This window comes from Thamnophis elegans, chromosome 1 (assembly GCF_009769535.1).
Source record: "Thamnophis elegans isolate rThaEle1 chromosome 1, rThaEle1.pri, whole genome shotgun sequence".
Classification (NCBI taxonomy): Eukaryota; Metazoa; Chordata; class Lepidosauria; order Squamata; family Colubridae; genus Thamnophis; species Thamnophis elegans.
The window spans coordinates 72,823,599-72,840,927 of NC_045541.1; the positions used below are offsets into that span (position 1 = coordinate 72,823,599).

A 17,329-nucleotide genomic window follows, 5' to 3' on the forward strand; every position below is an offset into this window, starting at 1 on the left:
ATGGAGAGATTGAGCTGTTTCGACCATGACTGGAGGAACAGCTGACCCAAGATGGCTTGTATCCAGGGGTGGGTTTCTCGCCCCGTTCCAACCGGATCGGTTGGAACGAGGCTGGCGGCGTCCTCGCGCACGCACGTGGCGTCCTCGCGCACGCACATGGCGTGCGTGTGCATGCACGCGGCGCGCGCATGCGTACTAGCGTCTGCGTGATGCTCCAGCTGCTCCTGGAGGATCGCGCAGGCGCTGTATGCGTTCTGCGCATGCGTGGAAAGCGCAGAATTCGTAAAAAACGGGTAAGGAGCGGGCGCGGGTGTGCGGGCGCGCGCGAGCGTGGGGGGGGGGGGCTTCGCCATTCCCGGAAGTTACTTATTTCCGGGTTCGGCGACCAACCGGATCGCAGGGACCGGTGCAAACCGGTCGAAACCCACCCCTGCTTGTATCCCATAAGTATTGATCAGTGGTGGGTTTCAAAAATTTTTGGAACCTCTTCTGTAGGTGTGGCCTGCTTTCCAGGTCCATTGGTGGAACCTCTTCTAACCGGTTCGGTAGATTTGACGAACCGGTTCTACCGAATAGGTGCGAACTGGTAGGAACTCACCTCTGGTATTGATATAAAACCTTTGTGACTGAAGCATGGCAAGCATCATTAAGGTGGCCTCCATGAAAATCTAAAGTAGTTGCTTTAGAAAAGGCTTCAGCACTGCAGAAGGAAGTGGGAGTGTTAGTCTAATTCTGCTTATCAAACTAATCATGAACCATTATGAACTAAAGTTCATGTTCTTCATTATTGTCATAAGAAAATTCTACTAGGAAACAAAGGCAACAACACAAGCAATAATTCTTACTTTAAAATCAGAGGTTTATTGTTTCTAATAATTTGGAATGTTAGAAATGAGTAGATATAAAAGATATAACAGCAGTAATACACTCCATTAACATATAAATGCAGAGGGCCAATGAGAAATAGCAAGTCCTACAAGGACTGCTATAAATCAAAGAGCCCTGAGCCGATCTTGAACCCGATCCTTTATACTGTTCTTCTAACCACATACATGATTCACAATTTCACTAACTGTCACTTTCTGTGAACAACTGTGTACATTCCTTTCAATTCCTCATTTCCAACAGTTCTCTTCCTGGTTTAAACGAATCCATACAAGTGCATATTTTGTAAAAAACATATTTCACATTTAGCAACAGTTCAGCAGGATTACAAATATTTCTGGTAAATTTTGAAATCATCCTAGCTGAAAACTTTGGTTCATATCTCTTTCTTCCGGGGCCTTTTATTACCCATAGGACTTATTGAATCTAATAGATCAATAGGCTACATTTCTTGATTCTCACAATATATATACACTAATATTTGAAATATGGTACACAATATATTTTATGTATACGATTGATTAAATATAAAGAAGAACTTTCTTTTGTGAGTGTGATTCAATCTCTCCAAGATATGTATATAAATCATCTTCATCTGCTATTTTATATATAAACGAAGAAAGAAACTCTGTTATTTCCTCATGAATAAACAATATTTTAAACCTGTTATTTTTTAGCTATTTTCATCCCCAAGAAAATTTCACTGCTCATTGGCACCCAAACCCCAAATCTGAAAAGGTCTGACATTTCATATGATTCCCTGCATGGTACAGGGAATTACTGTGCTGAATTACAGGCTGATGACGTCAAGGAATCCTGGATCATCTTCTGTAAAGGGGTTCAGTGTTTGCAAGACATAGAGGTTGGCATGCAGGGGGTGGGCAAGAATCTGATGGCAAAGATGCAGATCAGATAACAAAGCAGGGAATAAATCCAGGTTATCGATTGAAAGTTCGGCAGCTCAGTGGTTCGAATTCCCGTGCCGCATAACAGGCTAAGCTCTCATTACTTGTCCCAGTTTCTGCCAACCTAGCAGTTCGAAAGCATGTAAAAAATGCAAGTAGAAAAATAGGAACCACTATGGTAGGAACCTAACAGTGTTCCATGCTCCTTCGGTGTTTAGTCATGCCTGCCATATGACCATGGAGACATCTTCGGACAGCACTGGCTCTTTGGCTTTGAAACGGAGATGAGCACTGCCCCCTAGAGTTGGGAATGATTAGCACATGTGCGAGGGGAACCTTTACCTTTACCTAGTTTGGAATGCAAAAGCGGCTCCAGCTTTTTCTTTCTATATGTGTGTTTTAGGGGAGAGTGTCTGTGTAAGTCCATGTAGACTGAGGGTTGGAGGGTATCCTAGTATCGCAGGAAAGAACTCCTATCTATTAACTGTTCAGTCCCAGAGCAAACCAAGTTCTGCTTTTTTAAATTCCTGGACTGAAATTCTTTAAGATCAGTCTAATCCAGCTGCCTAGTTTCCATGGACTATATGACCTGGCTATGGACAAATAGGCCAATTACAAACTCTGCTTATGAAAAAGAGTAAACTCTTCAGCAGACACGACAAAGTTCTCCCTGCTGCTTCCACACCCCCACCCCACCATCAATGCAACGCAGCAAGAGAGTCTCCAGGTTGTAGGATGTGGTTTCTGACTCTGAAGCAGAGGGGGATGAATATTTCTCCTCATATTAGGGGAGGGGGAGAAGGTAGATCATTGATCTGAGTCAATCCCAAGGACAGAATAAAATTCATATTTAATCAATCTCCACCCCAGCTATCAAAACACAACAACCAAAGTGATCTGCAAATTGTCTGCGTAGTAATATCTGAAACATTCTAGCTGCCCACACCCTTAGCTAGCTATTGGGGTTTAACTTCTGGTTGATGTTTGCCATATGAGGCAACAGCTTTTCTCAAATCAGATACTGCCCAGGGTGAGTGATATGAAATTGCTGCTTGCTAACCCTTCATTGCTTAAATAAAGTGCAAGGAAATACTGCCATTTCCTACTTGAACTATCTGGAAGTATCTAATAGTTTGTGCTCATTCACCAAAATACCATACTAGCATCAGTTGATCCATGTTAAATAATATGGTTTTTAGACTTACCACTTTGCAGTGAAAAGTTACAGGCACAATCTGATCCTGAATTGCTAAGCAGACTTTGTCCACTCACTTTTATGTTTGCTGTAAAGAGCAGTTTCACTTTTAAAAGCATACATGTTACTCCAGCCCACTTCCTGCTTGTATTTCCTGCATGGTTATTTCTCTGCTATTGATAGTTGATCCTCAATGGCAAAAGATATCTACTCCTTCAGTCTTAGTTTATAGCCATAATCGACCCTGCCCATTATGGTTGTAAGCAGTGATGGTTATAAAACAGATCATCATGTGACTAGACCCAATTTTTACGACTGTTTTGGTGGCAGCCTTTAAACAAATAGCATGGAGTGCTTTTTGCTGAAAAACAGAAGTTCCCCATTTTTCAAAAACGTAAATTGCATGTCATGTGATTTATATGTGACATTGAAAATGGCTATAAATGTAGGCCAGTTCCTGAGTGGCAAAATACAGTCATGTGATTGCAGTGGGGTCTCTGTTGGAATTTCAAGATTGGATTAAAAATACATTTTGGGGGAGATCTATCATAACTTCTAACTGCTGCTAAGTGACCAATCCTAAATTGGTGACCATATATATCTTTATTGTCAGTCCTAAGGCTGTTCATTGTACCTATTGTCATTAGTTTCATTTTTTTAATATTTAACCTCTTCCATTATTTTTCACTGTGCTCTTTAACTTTTGGATATATATATATATATATATATATATATATATATATATATATATATATATATATATATATATATATATATATATATATATATATATATATAAATAAAGTGGTTTCTTTAACATCCAAAAATGCTTGGTCAACAGTATATTGTCTGTATGAATTTTGTACACATCACCACCACCACCACCACCACCACCAGCACCACCACCACCACCACCACCACCACCACCACCATCATCATCATCATCATCATCATCATCATCATCATCATCATCATCATCATCATCATATGTGGTTAATCTTTGGTGAGATTCACAGCCTTTGGGGCTGGTTGGTAACTCAACAGCTCGAGGGACCTAGGAACTGTTAAGGTAACGTTGGAGGATATAAGCTGTTCCAAGTAGGATGGTTTTTTGTAGAATCAGAATGTTCAAGTCTGATAAATTTAAATTTTCCAAATAGCGAGCTAACCCTTTAGGTATTGCTCCAAGGGCTCCAATTACAATCGGGACAATACATAATTTCTTTTTCCACAGTCGCTCAACTTCAATTTGCAAGTCCCGGTAGTTTGTGATTTTTTCTTTCTGTTTATCTTCAATTCGTGCATCTCCAGTATTGCAATGTCAATGAACCAAACTTTTTTTCTTTTCAACTATTGTTATGTCAGGTGTGTTGTGGGCCAAGTGCCTGTCAGTCTGGATTCTGAAGTCCCATAAGATCTTGACTTTCTCATTCTCTAAAACCTTCTCAACCTGATGGTTTTTGCTGTACTCAAATTCAAGCTTTTGGCACAATTTTCAGTGAATGATCTTAGCAATGCAGTCATGGCATTGTAGGTAGTCAGTTTGTGAAATTTTGCTACACCCACTGATCAAGTGGTCGTCTTTCTCATTACAGGTGAGATTTGCTGTTGGTGGTAAAATGTTGAATTTTTACCTTCATGTAGTTTGTGGCTAAGGCTTGTTCTTGAGCTGCCAAAATAAAGCCTTCTGTTTCTTTTTTCAGTGCTCCTGATCTTAACCAGTTCCAAGTTAGCTTTTGGTCAGCTTTGCCTTCAATACTTTTCAAGTATTGGCTATGCATAGCTTGTTTTTTCCAATTTTCAGCTCGGTTCTCAATTACTTCTTTCTTATATTCAGCTTTTGACTTAGTTGTCTTTAAAAGGCCTCCTTTATTTACTTCCTTAGTCATTGGTTCTTCACTTTTCTGGATGTAATCATTCAAGCTGTGTTTTTCTTCTTCCACAGTCTGTTTTACTTGTAGGAGTCCTCAACCACTCTCTGCTCTTGGTAGATATAATCGGTCAACATCACTTTTAGGGTGCAAAGCATGATTCATTGTCATAAGCTTCCTTGTTTTTCTGTCCAAATTGTCCAACTTCATTTGAATCCAGTCAATTATTCCTGCAGAGTATCGAATCACAGGTATAGCCCAGGTATTTATGGCTTTTATGATGTTTCCTCCATTCAATTTGTACTTTAATATCTTGCAAATTCATTGAATGTACTTGGCTGAAATTAATTCCTTGACTTTATTATGCATTAAGTCAGAAGCCTCTAAAATCCCCAAGTACTTGTAGCCTTCTTCTGGTTTTACTGCCTTTATCATTTCTTCATTCTCAAGTTCTATTCCATCATCTTCTATGACCTTGCCTGCTTTGGTTGCCATTGTTGCACATTTGTCAATTCCAAACTGCATATCTTGGCTAAATTCTTTTGTGCTTTCAATTAATAAATTCAGTTCAGCTTTTGTTTTACCAAACAGCTTCAAATCATCCATGTACACCAAGTGCGAAATTTTCAGTGTTTTAATATTATAATTTTTGCACAAATTCCAATGGATCATTTGTGCTACTGAATTGTGCCGCAATTTATAATCAGTCTGCACGATTTTTTTACAGCAGCTGAGTATGTGATCAACAGTTTCATCAGCTTCTTTGCAAAGTCTGCATTTGGCATCATCAGAGGATTTTTCGATTTTGGCCTTAATGGCATTTGTGCGGATAGCTTGTTCTTGCGCAGCCAGGATTAGTGACTCTGTTTATTTCTTTAATGTACCTGTTGTTAACCATAACCAAGTTTGTTCACTGTCCACTTTATCTTTTATTTTTTCCAGAAATTGGCCATGCAGTGCTTTGTTCTGCCAACTCTCCATTCTTGATTTTATCACATCTTTTCTGTATTCTTGTTTCGTCTGTTGGGCCTTCAGTAGATTTTTGTTCTTTACTTCGTTTAATAGATGTTCTTGACTTTCTTTTAAATAATCAGCCAGTGCATGTTTTTCTTCTTCAACTGTTTGCTTCACTTGTAATAATCCTCTGCCACCTGATTTTCGGGGCAGGTAAGGTCTATCAGTATCACCACGTGGATGTAAACTGTAGTGCATTGTCATTAGTTTCCTGGTTTTTCGGTCCAAAATGTCCAAATCAGCTTGTGTCCAGTTAACTATACCAGCTGTGTATCTTATAACTGGTATTGCCCAGGTATTTATGGCCTTGATTGTATTTCCACCATTCAATTTAGATTTCAAAATTTTCCTAACTCTGTTGGTGTACTCTCACCTGACAATAGTTTTTACTTCTCCATGCTTGATGTTATCCAATTGCAGAATGCCTAAGTATTTGTAGGCTTCATTTTCGTTGCATTTAATTAGTTGGCCATTGGGCATTTCAATTCCCTCACATGCAGTGATTTTGCCCCTTTTTATGGATACAGTGGCGCATTTTTCCATGCCAAACTGCATTGAAATATCGGTGCTGAATACTCGAACTGTGTTTATCAATGATTGGATTTCTATTTCTGACTTTCCATAGAGTTTCAAATCATCCATATATAGTAAATGCGAATTTTTTTTAGCTTCTTTGGCTGTTTGGTAGCGTAATTTCAGTTTTTTAAAGATTACTGATAGTGGGATCATAGCAATGATGAAGAGAAGAGGTGAAAGTGAATCACCCTGGAAAATTCCTCGCTTGATATTAACCATTCCGTAGATTTCATTCCCTACTGCCAACTCAGTTCTCCATTGTTTCATCGCCTTTTCAGTAAAGGATGTAATATTTTTGCTAATGCCAGTTGTTTCTAAGCATTTTATGATCCAACTATGTGGCAGTGAGTCAAATGCCTTTTTGTAATCAATCCAGACCATATTCAAGTTCGTTTTTCTGTTCTTACAATTTTCTAATATCATTTTATCAATTAGAAGCTGATCTTTTGTGCCCCTGCTCCTTTTGTTGCCTTTTTGCTCTACTGGCAAGATGTTGTTTGTTTCCAAATAATCCATCATGTTATCTGCAATAATGCCTGTGAGTAATTTGAAGGTTGTTGGCAAGCATGTTATTGGTCTGTAGTTTTCAGGTGTTGTTCCTTTAGTTGCATCTTTCTGAATCAAGTATGTTTTTCCCAGTTGTCAACCATTCATCAATTTGGCCCTTTTGTAAAATTTCATTCAGTTGCCTGGCCAATATTGCATGTAAACTGGTCAGATATTTGAGCCAGAAACCATGTAATTGGTCCTTTCCAGGTGATGTCCAATTCTTTACCTTTTTTACTCAATTTTTGACCATCTTAGTTGTTATTTCTAATACTTGCATTTGTTTGTTACCAATGCTTTTCTCAAAGTCATGTATCTACTTTGCTTCCTTATTTAGTCCTTTGCATTTTCCCACAATTTTTCTAATATAATAATACCTTCTCTAATATCTTCTGTTGTGCCCATTTTTCTTTATTTCTTTTTGCTGAATACGCTATAATAATTCCATGTGAATAAGCTTTCATGGTGTCCCATAAATTTTGTATAGATATCTGTTCTTTTGTGTTTTCCTTAAGGAATAACGCCAATTTGTTTCTACATTCATAACGAAAATTTACAAATATTTATTAGAAGTAACATTAGAAGAAGAAAAAGTTAAAGGTTGTATGATAGCGTGGGCCAAAAACTTTGGTTATAACATAGATCTAGTGTATTGGGAAAGAATTTGGAACACAAATTATAAATTAACATGATCAGCAGCACTTAAAGAAAATATATACAAAATGTTTTATCGTTGGCATTTATCACGAACAAGATTGGCTAAAATATACCCAAACATGAAGCTGACCTGCTGGAAGTGTAAAAAAGTACAAGGGACTTATTATCACATATGGTGGACCTGCCCGGAAACACAAAAATATTGGACAAAAATTTGGAAATGGGTGCAAGAAAGAGGACAGATAAAATACAAACCCAAAATCTTTCTACTGGGAATAATCAAAGGGAAATATACAGAGAAAATTAAGTACATATTAACACATCTGCTAACTACAGCTAGAATAGCATTTGCCCAATGCTGGAAACAAAATAATACCCCCTCGGACGAATTAGTGATAAAAAAAACTTTGGATTGTGCAGAGATGGACAAATTAACACTGAAATTAAAAGATAAAGAAGAGTCAAAATATTATGAAATTTGGAACAATTGGTTCAAATGGCTGCAAAACAAGAATAAAATTAATTAAGCCAAAAAAACTATATATAAATATATATAGAACTGTGTATAAAGGTGTGTAAATATAGAAGTGAAATATTATATACAGGTACAGGTATGATGACATAACAATGTTGATATAATGACTGTAATGTGTTGTAGAAGGGAAAAAATAATAAAAATAACAAAATCTGCTAACAAAATACAACTTCATGCGTGGTAGGCCCAAACTCTCTCTTTCCTTAGCATTTTGCAGTAGCTTATATCTAATTCTTGGTTTTTTCCCTTGCCATATGAACTTAGAAATATCCTTCTGGCATTGTTTAAATGAATTGGCAGTTGTAAATATTGGTATTGTCTGAAATAAAAAAGCATCTTTGGTAAAATATTCATCTTGATTACAGAGATTCTACCAAATAATAATAAGTGCAGTTTATCCCAACTTTGTAAGTCCTATTTAATATCCCTCCAAAGAGGGAAGTAGTTGTTTTGAAACAGTTTTATATTTGTATTTGTCAGCATGACCCCTAAGGTTTTCATCTTTTTCTCAACTCTAAAATCAAACTTTTTGTTCAATATATCACTATCTGAGAAGACATATCCTTGTTCAACATTGCTGTCTGTGTATTTATTTTGAAACCTGTCAAGGTCCCAAATTCATTCTCTTAACTTTCATTCTTGTAGCTTGGCGCTTTTCATCTGAAAAGAGAGAAAAGTCCTCAGTTCACATTAAACTTGCTGAAAGAACATTCTTCAGACTTTCACTTGAAAGATATGAAATTCCAACTCTTTCTTTTCATATTCTGAATGCAACCCCCCCCCAAAAAAAAATCAAGTGAGCAAACATGAAGAAACATCTACAATGGAAGCTCAAAACATGTGGTCCATCCATTTTCCATTCCACAGAATACATTTTCCATTCAACCTATAATGAAAAAAATAACAATAAACTGTTAACAAAAGATTATTCTCCAGTGATGTCCCAAATAGACCTTTACAGAGATCCATCTAATTATCCCTGGGGATAGACCCACACCTTCAAATATAATTGCAGGGTTTATTTGATCTCATTCTTTCCAGGTATGTTTTGTCTATTCACAAAAGTTGGTTTCCATTCCCTTTGGAGGATTTGCTATCCCTATAAAATCTACCCATTTTAGGAGGATAATTCATTTCCTTTTAAAAAAACATGTTGGCATCCTAGTATTTCTCACATTGGTCTGCAGCATTTTCCCCAGAATTAGGTAAAGATTTCATTTCTGAACTTGAGCATTACCTCTCTCCCTCTCTAATTTTTCTGGCCCGGTTCTCAGTATATCCTTGCAATCAGGAGCCAAGAATTTCTCTTCCATTGTTTCATCTTCTGTTCAAGATGTACAGTAACTGGAGGAGAATCCTGGACACATTTGAAAGGCCATACTGAGTGGGGCAGCCATGACAAGGCTCAAGAGAAACTTTAGGACAAAATCAAGGAATACAGGTGGTCCTTGACTTATAACCACAATAGAGCCAAAAATTGATGTTGTTAAGTTGGATGTTTGTCAAGTGAATTTTGCCCTAGTTTATGACCTTTCTTGCCGCAAATGAATGACTGCAGTTGATAAATTAGTAATAAGGTAGTTAAGTAAATCTGGCTTTGAATTTGCTTGTCAGAAGGTTTCAAAAGGTGATCACATGATCCTGGGACACCGGAACCATCAAAAATATTTGGTTGCTAAGCATCAAAATTTTGATCAGATGACCATGTAGATCCTGCAACGGTCATAAATGTGAAAGTCATAAGTCACTTTTTTCAGTGCTTTGAACAGTCACTATATCAAGTCGAGGACTATCTGTACTGCAGGTTAAAATTCTGTAATAAACTTTTAAGACAAATCAGTGGAAACCTGGTCATTTGAAAGAGCTAGTAGGTGTTATACTGATCATATTAACACAGAAGACATTGGAGGGGGAGGGGGGTTGTGGTGAAGGAAGCAAATAACAAAATGTGAACTATAATATCACCCCAAAGTATGTAAGAGGCATGAAACACATTTCAACCTTTTGATAAAGTCTCAGCTTGTTATGGATTCTCCTGAAAGTCAACCATGTTTGACATTTTGGACCCATCTTCACATGGCCCCCAAATGTCTCTCTAACCATTTCTAAAGGCTGTATTTTCATGACATATTTCATCCCCAGCCCATGGCACAGTTACGTCTACATTCATCTTTTGGTGTTGCAGCTTCATGGTAATATTTTTCTTCTGTTCCTGAAACAAGCCTTGTCATAGGGATGATTTGCCAGATCTCACAAATGAACTTGGTGCTGCTGCTGCCCAGGTCTTACTGGCCTCTTGAAATTACCTGGGTACCATCCTCCCTCTAGAGGCTTTTGGGCTATAGGACAAATAAGACCTCTAGTTTCTGCAAAGGCCTTTCCCTGGGCATTGCCTGACTGGTGCTCTGCAAAGAATTGGTTAGGCAATGTGAGCTTCTCAGGTACAGAGTTGGGCTGCCCTTCTGCACTTAGACTAGTTTTTAAACATTTGTTTAGTTATCCTTTGAATGATGGATGGTCAGAGCATTGGCTTTAGAATAACCAGATTCTGTCAAATGAGTGCATTTTTAACTTTAACCCTAACCCTAACCCTGTTTTTCCTCTCACCAGGAAGAGATGCTATTTAGTGTATGATTATTTATAAGACTTATATGTAGTACAACTGTGGGATAGTTCACAACAACAGTAAAAACCAAAACTAAGTAAAATCAAAATATGACAATCAGGTGATTATAGATCAGCTCATTTTTCAGTGACTCAAGGAGAGAAAGGATACAGTTAATGTGACAATTTTGCCTGTGGGTCTGAAGTTTCAATAATTATCACAGCAGCAGAATTATTATGTTTTCTATTTCTACTTCTAAAAAAGGTTTAAGATCTCAATGCCTATTTCTCAATAAGAACAAGAACAAGTTTCTATTAAAGAAGCAGATAAAAAAACTACACAAAAAAGTGAATAAATTCTCATTGATGGAAAATATGTTCAAAATATCACAAGTGAAATATTTCACTTCATTTGATTTAAATTAAAATATTTCTGTAATAAACAAAACCTAGGAAATTAGTTGAATAATATACAACCAAACAGAAAAGAATAAACTGAAGTTTTACCATAGTAGCTTTAACTTATATCCTGAGCGTTTTAGTTCTCCACACAGCAGCTTCTCTTCATTGTCACTAATGCAGTCACCATGCAAATATAATTCACGCAGGGTCTGGTTTATCCTGAGAACTCCTGCAATGTGTCTCCTACAGGATTCTCTCAAGAACTCTTCATTAAGTCTACAGAAAAATTACAAATGCATCTTAAAAAATCAACTATGAAGCTGGAGTCAATATTATTATTTGTAGATGATTATATAGCCTCTCCCTGGATATGTTTATAAAAGATAATTATATACATCAAACTGAAACCACTCTCACCTACATTAATCTCTCTACATGTAGTCTAAATATTTGAGCCCTTCATACAGTGCTTCTATTTCTCACCCTTAACATGAAAAAAAAAACCTAAATTTCTTGCTGAGTTTTTTTTTCCTGAGAATTTCAGCAAGATCTCCGCAGTGGTTCTTTTACATACTTTCCACAAAGTCTGAACTAGAATAACATCTTCAAAAAGAAACATGGATTCTGTACTCTTGAAGGACCCATACTATCAGAGTTCCAAGTAATGAGCTCAAAGTAGAGATCACACCATCAGTCTTGGATCCATTAATAATCTCTTTTATTGGACAAGTCATATTGGCACATCTGGGGAAAACATGACACTGAAGACTCCAAGTTTTCCCTATCCAATTGAAACCCAAAGTTCCTTCCCCTCAGGTGGGACATCCATCACATGCTCAGTCAGGTTACATCCCAACTCCCTGATGCCATTGATCCACGCCTCTCCAGCACCTGGTGAGAACGCCCTTGCTTCCCAGTGGAAATAATTTTATTTTGGCTACAGGCCCCCAACTATCTCTACTCCCCCCTCCTGTTCCCACAGCTTCAGACAGCCTCACTGTGGCAGCTCTTAAGACATCTCAAAAAATGGCTTCAGGGTTGACAGACAGTATAAGATTACATCCTGTATTGCAACTGAAACTGCTTCTCTGTGGATATAGTTCCAGAACAGAATCAGTTAAGAGAAATGATACAAATCAAACTGAAAAACAAAATTGGTCACTCACCGCATTACTTCTATTTTACAGTCTGGATGTTTGAGCCCCTCACATAACATTTCCATTGCTCTCTCATCTGTGTTGTTGGGAAACAGCTCAAACTCTCTCAATGTCTGATTTTTCCTGAGTACTTCTGCAAGAGGCCTGCTGAGGGATTCCGTCAGAGATTCTATATGAAGGCTGTAGAGAGGAGTACAAAAAATTCATTTCATTTGGTTTCTTGAGGGATAGCTTGCACTCTATCAATCTCTGATTTTTCATTCATTTGCCCCTACATGGTACACAACCATTTCAGGGACTTCCAGATGACAGAATGGAGAGCTTTAATTTTATCTTCTGTTACAGATTGATCAAAAACTTATTTTCATTATTTGTAATTTTTTACAAGCAATATTCCATTTAATGATTTAATTTTTGATGGATCAATACATTTCTTTCATTACAGAAATATATTTGGTTCCATCCCAAATCAAAGTAATTACTATTATACAAGTAATAATAATTTCAGTCATATCACAGCAGTTTGATTTTTATCTCTTTAAGATGCCTCTATAATAAACAAACAAAACCTAAGGATTCAGTTGAATCATATACACATCAAACAACAATCAAGAACATTTTCAAAAGAATAAAACGCAGATGGAAAGAAGAAAAGAAGACACCATCCTCCCTGGATACCCTCATAAGCAGAAGAACAAAGGTAAGTGAGGGCAAAGGTAAGTAAGCAGAACACAATGTCATCTTCAAGCCCGCTGTTTGCAGGTTTGCTGCTCAGCTATGTTGGGCAAATGGCAGAGAGAGGAACTGGTGAAGGTGAGAGAGAAAAGCTGAATGCAGCTAAGCAGTGGGCTTGCAAGCAGTGGGCTCAAAGGTAATAAATGCAAATGCACCCAGCTCCGCTCAGCTGAGTTGCAGCCTTGTGAGTATGCAGCTTGGGGAAGAAGAACAAGCTCCTCTATAGGCCATGTTCCTCCATTCCGGAAGCAACCATCATTTCAGTGGCCTTAATTCATTGGGGAGACCTTGAAACCTTTGTGACACTGAGGGACAATACAGCTTTTTCGCCTTCCCCAACAGGAGCTCCAGAATGTCTAGAAGGAAATATGTGGTAAAAGGTGAGTGTTCGGGATGTGGGGCAGGAAGCAGCGTATAGGAAGTTTTCAATAAGAGTTTGGATAACCATTTGTCTGAAGTGGTGTAGGGCTTCCTGCCTAAGCAGGGGATTGGACTAGAAGACCTCCAAGGTCCCATACAATTCTGTTATTCTGTATTCTGTTCCTAGTGGAAACAGGTACAAGGGTTCAGGGACTTTGAGGGGCAGGAAGTGTTTCCCATAGGATTCTCTCAAGAAATCTTCATTAATACAGGGAGAAGTCAGAAAAATGACAAATTGATCTTAAAAATCTATGAACTGTAGTCTCAAAGAACCTGAAATGAATATCATTATTTGTGGATAATAGTACAGCCTCTCCTTTAATATACTTACAAAAGAACCTGAAATGAATATCATTATTTGTGGATAATAGTGCAGCCTCTCCTTTAATATACTTACAAAAGAGAAATTGAGAAGAGATAATTACACAAATCATACTGAAAACTCTGCTTAGTTACATTAATCTCTTTACTTATCCTCCGAATGTTTGAACCCCTTGCACAGTGCTTTCATTTCTTTTTCATCTTTAACATGGACAGGAAACTCCTAACTTTCTCATTGACTTGGTTTTTCCCCCCTGACAACTTTAGCAAGATCCCAGTAGTGATTCTTTGAAAGACTCTCAGCCAAGCCTCCACTCAGAAGAATCAGAATAACATATTTGAAAACTGCATTAATATCTGCTAAAGAATTCTGACTGGGAGTGTTTTGGAGGAGAACCTTTTCAACCATTGCTCCTACACTATGGAACGTCTTACCTCACAAATGAAGTTGGCCCTACTCTATTGGCCTTCTTGAAGAGCATGAAGATCTGGCTCTGTCAACTAGCAAGGAGATCCTAGAATGACATGCAGCCCAGAGGGTGACTGGTGCCTTGAAGATGCTCTCTTCTACTTTTCTACTTTATATAGTTTTGTAGTATGGTTTTTATAATACTCTTTATTATAAACCACCAAGAATCACATATATATTGAGATGGACAGGGTATAAATTTGATTGATGAGTAAGTAAGTAAATAAGACAACAATGATTGAACCAAGGTGTTAGATATTCCCCCGCACTGACAGTGATTTCTGTTAGGAATATAGTCTAACGGTTGGGTTGGCAATATATAAATAATGTAACAATGCTATACCTGTTTCTTTAAATCATGCTGTAAATGTGATTGATTGCTGTTTCCTCAATTGGCCATAAGATGGAGCCAGAATCACTGTTAGATGCTGATCTGATCTGAGTGTTTGGAAGCTGGCTGTTAGAGGTGCCGTAAAGTGATCAGCGTGAGTTATTCTAAGTTTTGCAACTCCTAGCAAACTTGGTGTAGCGGACTGTTTGTATGATTATGGATTAAGTTATTTGGATTATCCCTTACCTGAAAGATGTTGATGACTGACTGTCTTAACCGTGTATGGCTTGGACTGTTTGATGGACTCTGATACCTCTATTTCCACGAAAGTAAAAGCTTATTTAAACTGTAGTGTCTCTGTATGCTGGTTTGTGTGTTCTCCAACACCACTCTCACAACGCCTCTCCGAACGCACTCACTCTCTCAACGGGGAGCTTACCTAACACTTTCCACCAAGGTCTTCTGTTCCGGCAGGAACAGAGGTTTAATCCCATTGGTCAAAGGGTCTGACAGATCCCTTTAAAAGGGGCTGCTGTCCGATTCTTCCTCAGCCAGATGTTTACCTTACTTGAATAAAGAGCTGTTGTTACTGAAGCCTTGTGTGCCTTCCTTTACTCGATCTAACACAAGGAAGCACAAATAGGGTTATTTATAGAATGCCAGGATCCATGACTCCCATGGGAATGAAATTTGGCAAAGTTGTGACTGCTTCAGCATCACCATGCTTTTTAATTACATTTTCTAGAAAGGACTTAAATTGTGTGGTACAACAAAAGATGGAAGAAAAAACTGCACCTCCAACCAGTATTGCAGTGTGGGCCTGGCTTCTTTTCCACTTCCTTTTGGCCCCTGTGCCCAGTTGGCTGATGGCAAAACCTGAGAGGTGATGGTCATCAGTTGCTTTGGAAGTAGCCAAAGTTTGAATTTTCTTAGCCACTGTTGCCAGCGAGGTAAGGATAAGACAGTGACTCAGATGTCTGCTGGTGAATTAGGCCTGGCTGGTGGGCACCATCAATCAATGAGTGGACACTCTTCTCCCCTGGAAGGAAGTGGACCTTGGGGACACACTGCAATGCTGGTTGGAGATGCAGTTTTTTCACAGCCCTCACATCCTTTTGTTTCCCATCACCTCAATAAAAGTGGTACGCAGATCAGCAAGGGAGGAAGAGAAAGAGGTTTCACTAAGACTCTTCTGGGGGTCTTGAGGGAAATGGCTCCAGACTATATTATATGTGGAAACAAGAAAGACTCAGCAGGTCATGGGTTGCCTAGTTACATATTGAAATGGAAACTGCCTCCCTGTGGATATCTTTCCAGAAAAAAAAAATCAAGATAACACGCATTAAAGAAAAACGAACACTGATCACTCACCATAGTTCTTCTATTTTACATTCTGGACATTGTAGTCCCTCACATAGCATTTCTGCTGCTCTGCCATCTGTATTCTTGAAGAACAACTTTAACACTCTCAATCCCTGGTTTTTCTGGAGTACTTCTGCAAAATGCCTGCTGAAGGATTCAGCCAGGGATTCTTCAGAAAGTCTATACAAAAGAGTGTGAAAATTACAATTATTTTTTTAAAATAAGCAGATAATGTATTCTTTTTTAAAAAATATACTTTATTAAATTATAAAAAACAAACAGACAAAAATTGTTAAAAAGGAAAAAGGGGAAGGGAAAGTGCAAAGGAAAAATGAAAAATGAAAAGTGATAACCAAGTTTTTCTATACAGCTGCAAATGCAAAACACTTTACTCTAAAATTCAAGAATACCAAGCATTTCTATAGTCATAAACATTTATAATTGTCAAATTCCAAAATTAATGTACCCATTCTTTGGGTTTCTAGCAAAATATCCAAAAGTGGTTTCCATAGAGAAACAAAGTTAGGCAAACGCTTTCCTTTAATCAAGGTAGTTAATTGCATCATCTCAAAACCATGGACATGCTGTGTATGGTGCTTAAGCATGCAGAATGTGACTTAGAGACACATGAACTTCACCATCCAAGGTATGGATTATATTCTTGTATGAAGTGATGAAAATGTGGTTATATATTGCAACTGTACTGTATCTCCCTGTATATATTTCCAGATGATTAACAGTGAAAAGATAATGGGCCGCAATCTGAAAAGAACAAACTTACTGTAATGTTCCATTCTGAATGCTTAAGGGTCATGCATAGCAGTTCCATGGTTTTGTCAACTGGTTTCTTGAGGAACAAAACACTCTCACATTTTTTATTTGCCCCTGAATCATGCATAATTATTTTCATTGATCAGCAAAATTTGTTAAGTAAGTTTCCATTTAAATATTCTTCAAATTTTGCTGGAGCAAGTATCTTTTTATTATACAATTTTGAAAATTAATTAATGGATTTTACTAATATTTCCCCAAGTTGGCATCTTGATTCAGCAGGACGTTTTCTCTATGCTGACAGGCAGCTGATTCTGTTGCCAAAGCTGGTTCTTTGGTAGTATACTCCCCCAGTTAGTCTTGGTCAGATTTTTGATCAGCAATTCTCTTCTTCATGCCATCCAGGAATTTTCTATATAACTTACTTGAATTGCCAGAAATTCTTCCACACTCAAATCAAACTAGTTTAAGTAAATTTTCTATATTCCTTTCTGAGGCTATTTTACCTAAATCTTCCGCTATACCTCTAAATTTGTTTTGCACAAACCAATTTCATCTAATTCCACTTTGTTT

At 37.7% G+C, this 17,329-nt stretch overlaps 2 protein-coding genes across 2 annotated transcripts in view; both read right to left on the reverse strand.

The window, feature by feature from the left end:
* The window catches only part of LOC116519790 (NACHT, LRR and PYD domains-containing protein 12-like), a 59,421-nt gene extending 55,742 nt beyond the window's left edge, over nucleotides 1-3,679 (reverse strand). Inside the window, 2 exon segments of the mRNA XM_032233831.1 lie at nucleotides 599-700; nucleotides 2,996-3,679. The gene's annotated coding sequence lies outside the window, so the exon portion shown is untranslated.
* A 4,603-nt stretch (nucleotides 3,680-8,282) lies between these two features.
* Nucleotides 8,283-17,329, reverse strand: part of LOC116516232 (NACHT, LRR and PYD domains-containing protein 3-like) — a 67,328-nt gene continuing 58,281 nt past the window's right edge. The window contains 4 exon segments of the mRNA XM_032228669.1: nucleotides 8,283-9,070; nucleotides 11,296-11,466; nucleotides 12,357-12,527; nucleotides 15,995-16,165. Coding sequence (XP_032084560.1) covers nucleotides 9,016-9,070; nucleotides 11,296-11,466; nucleotides 12,357-12,527; nucleotides 15,995-16,165 — 568 coding nt within the window. The 3' untranslated portion in view covers nucleotides 8,283-9,015.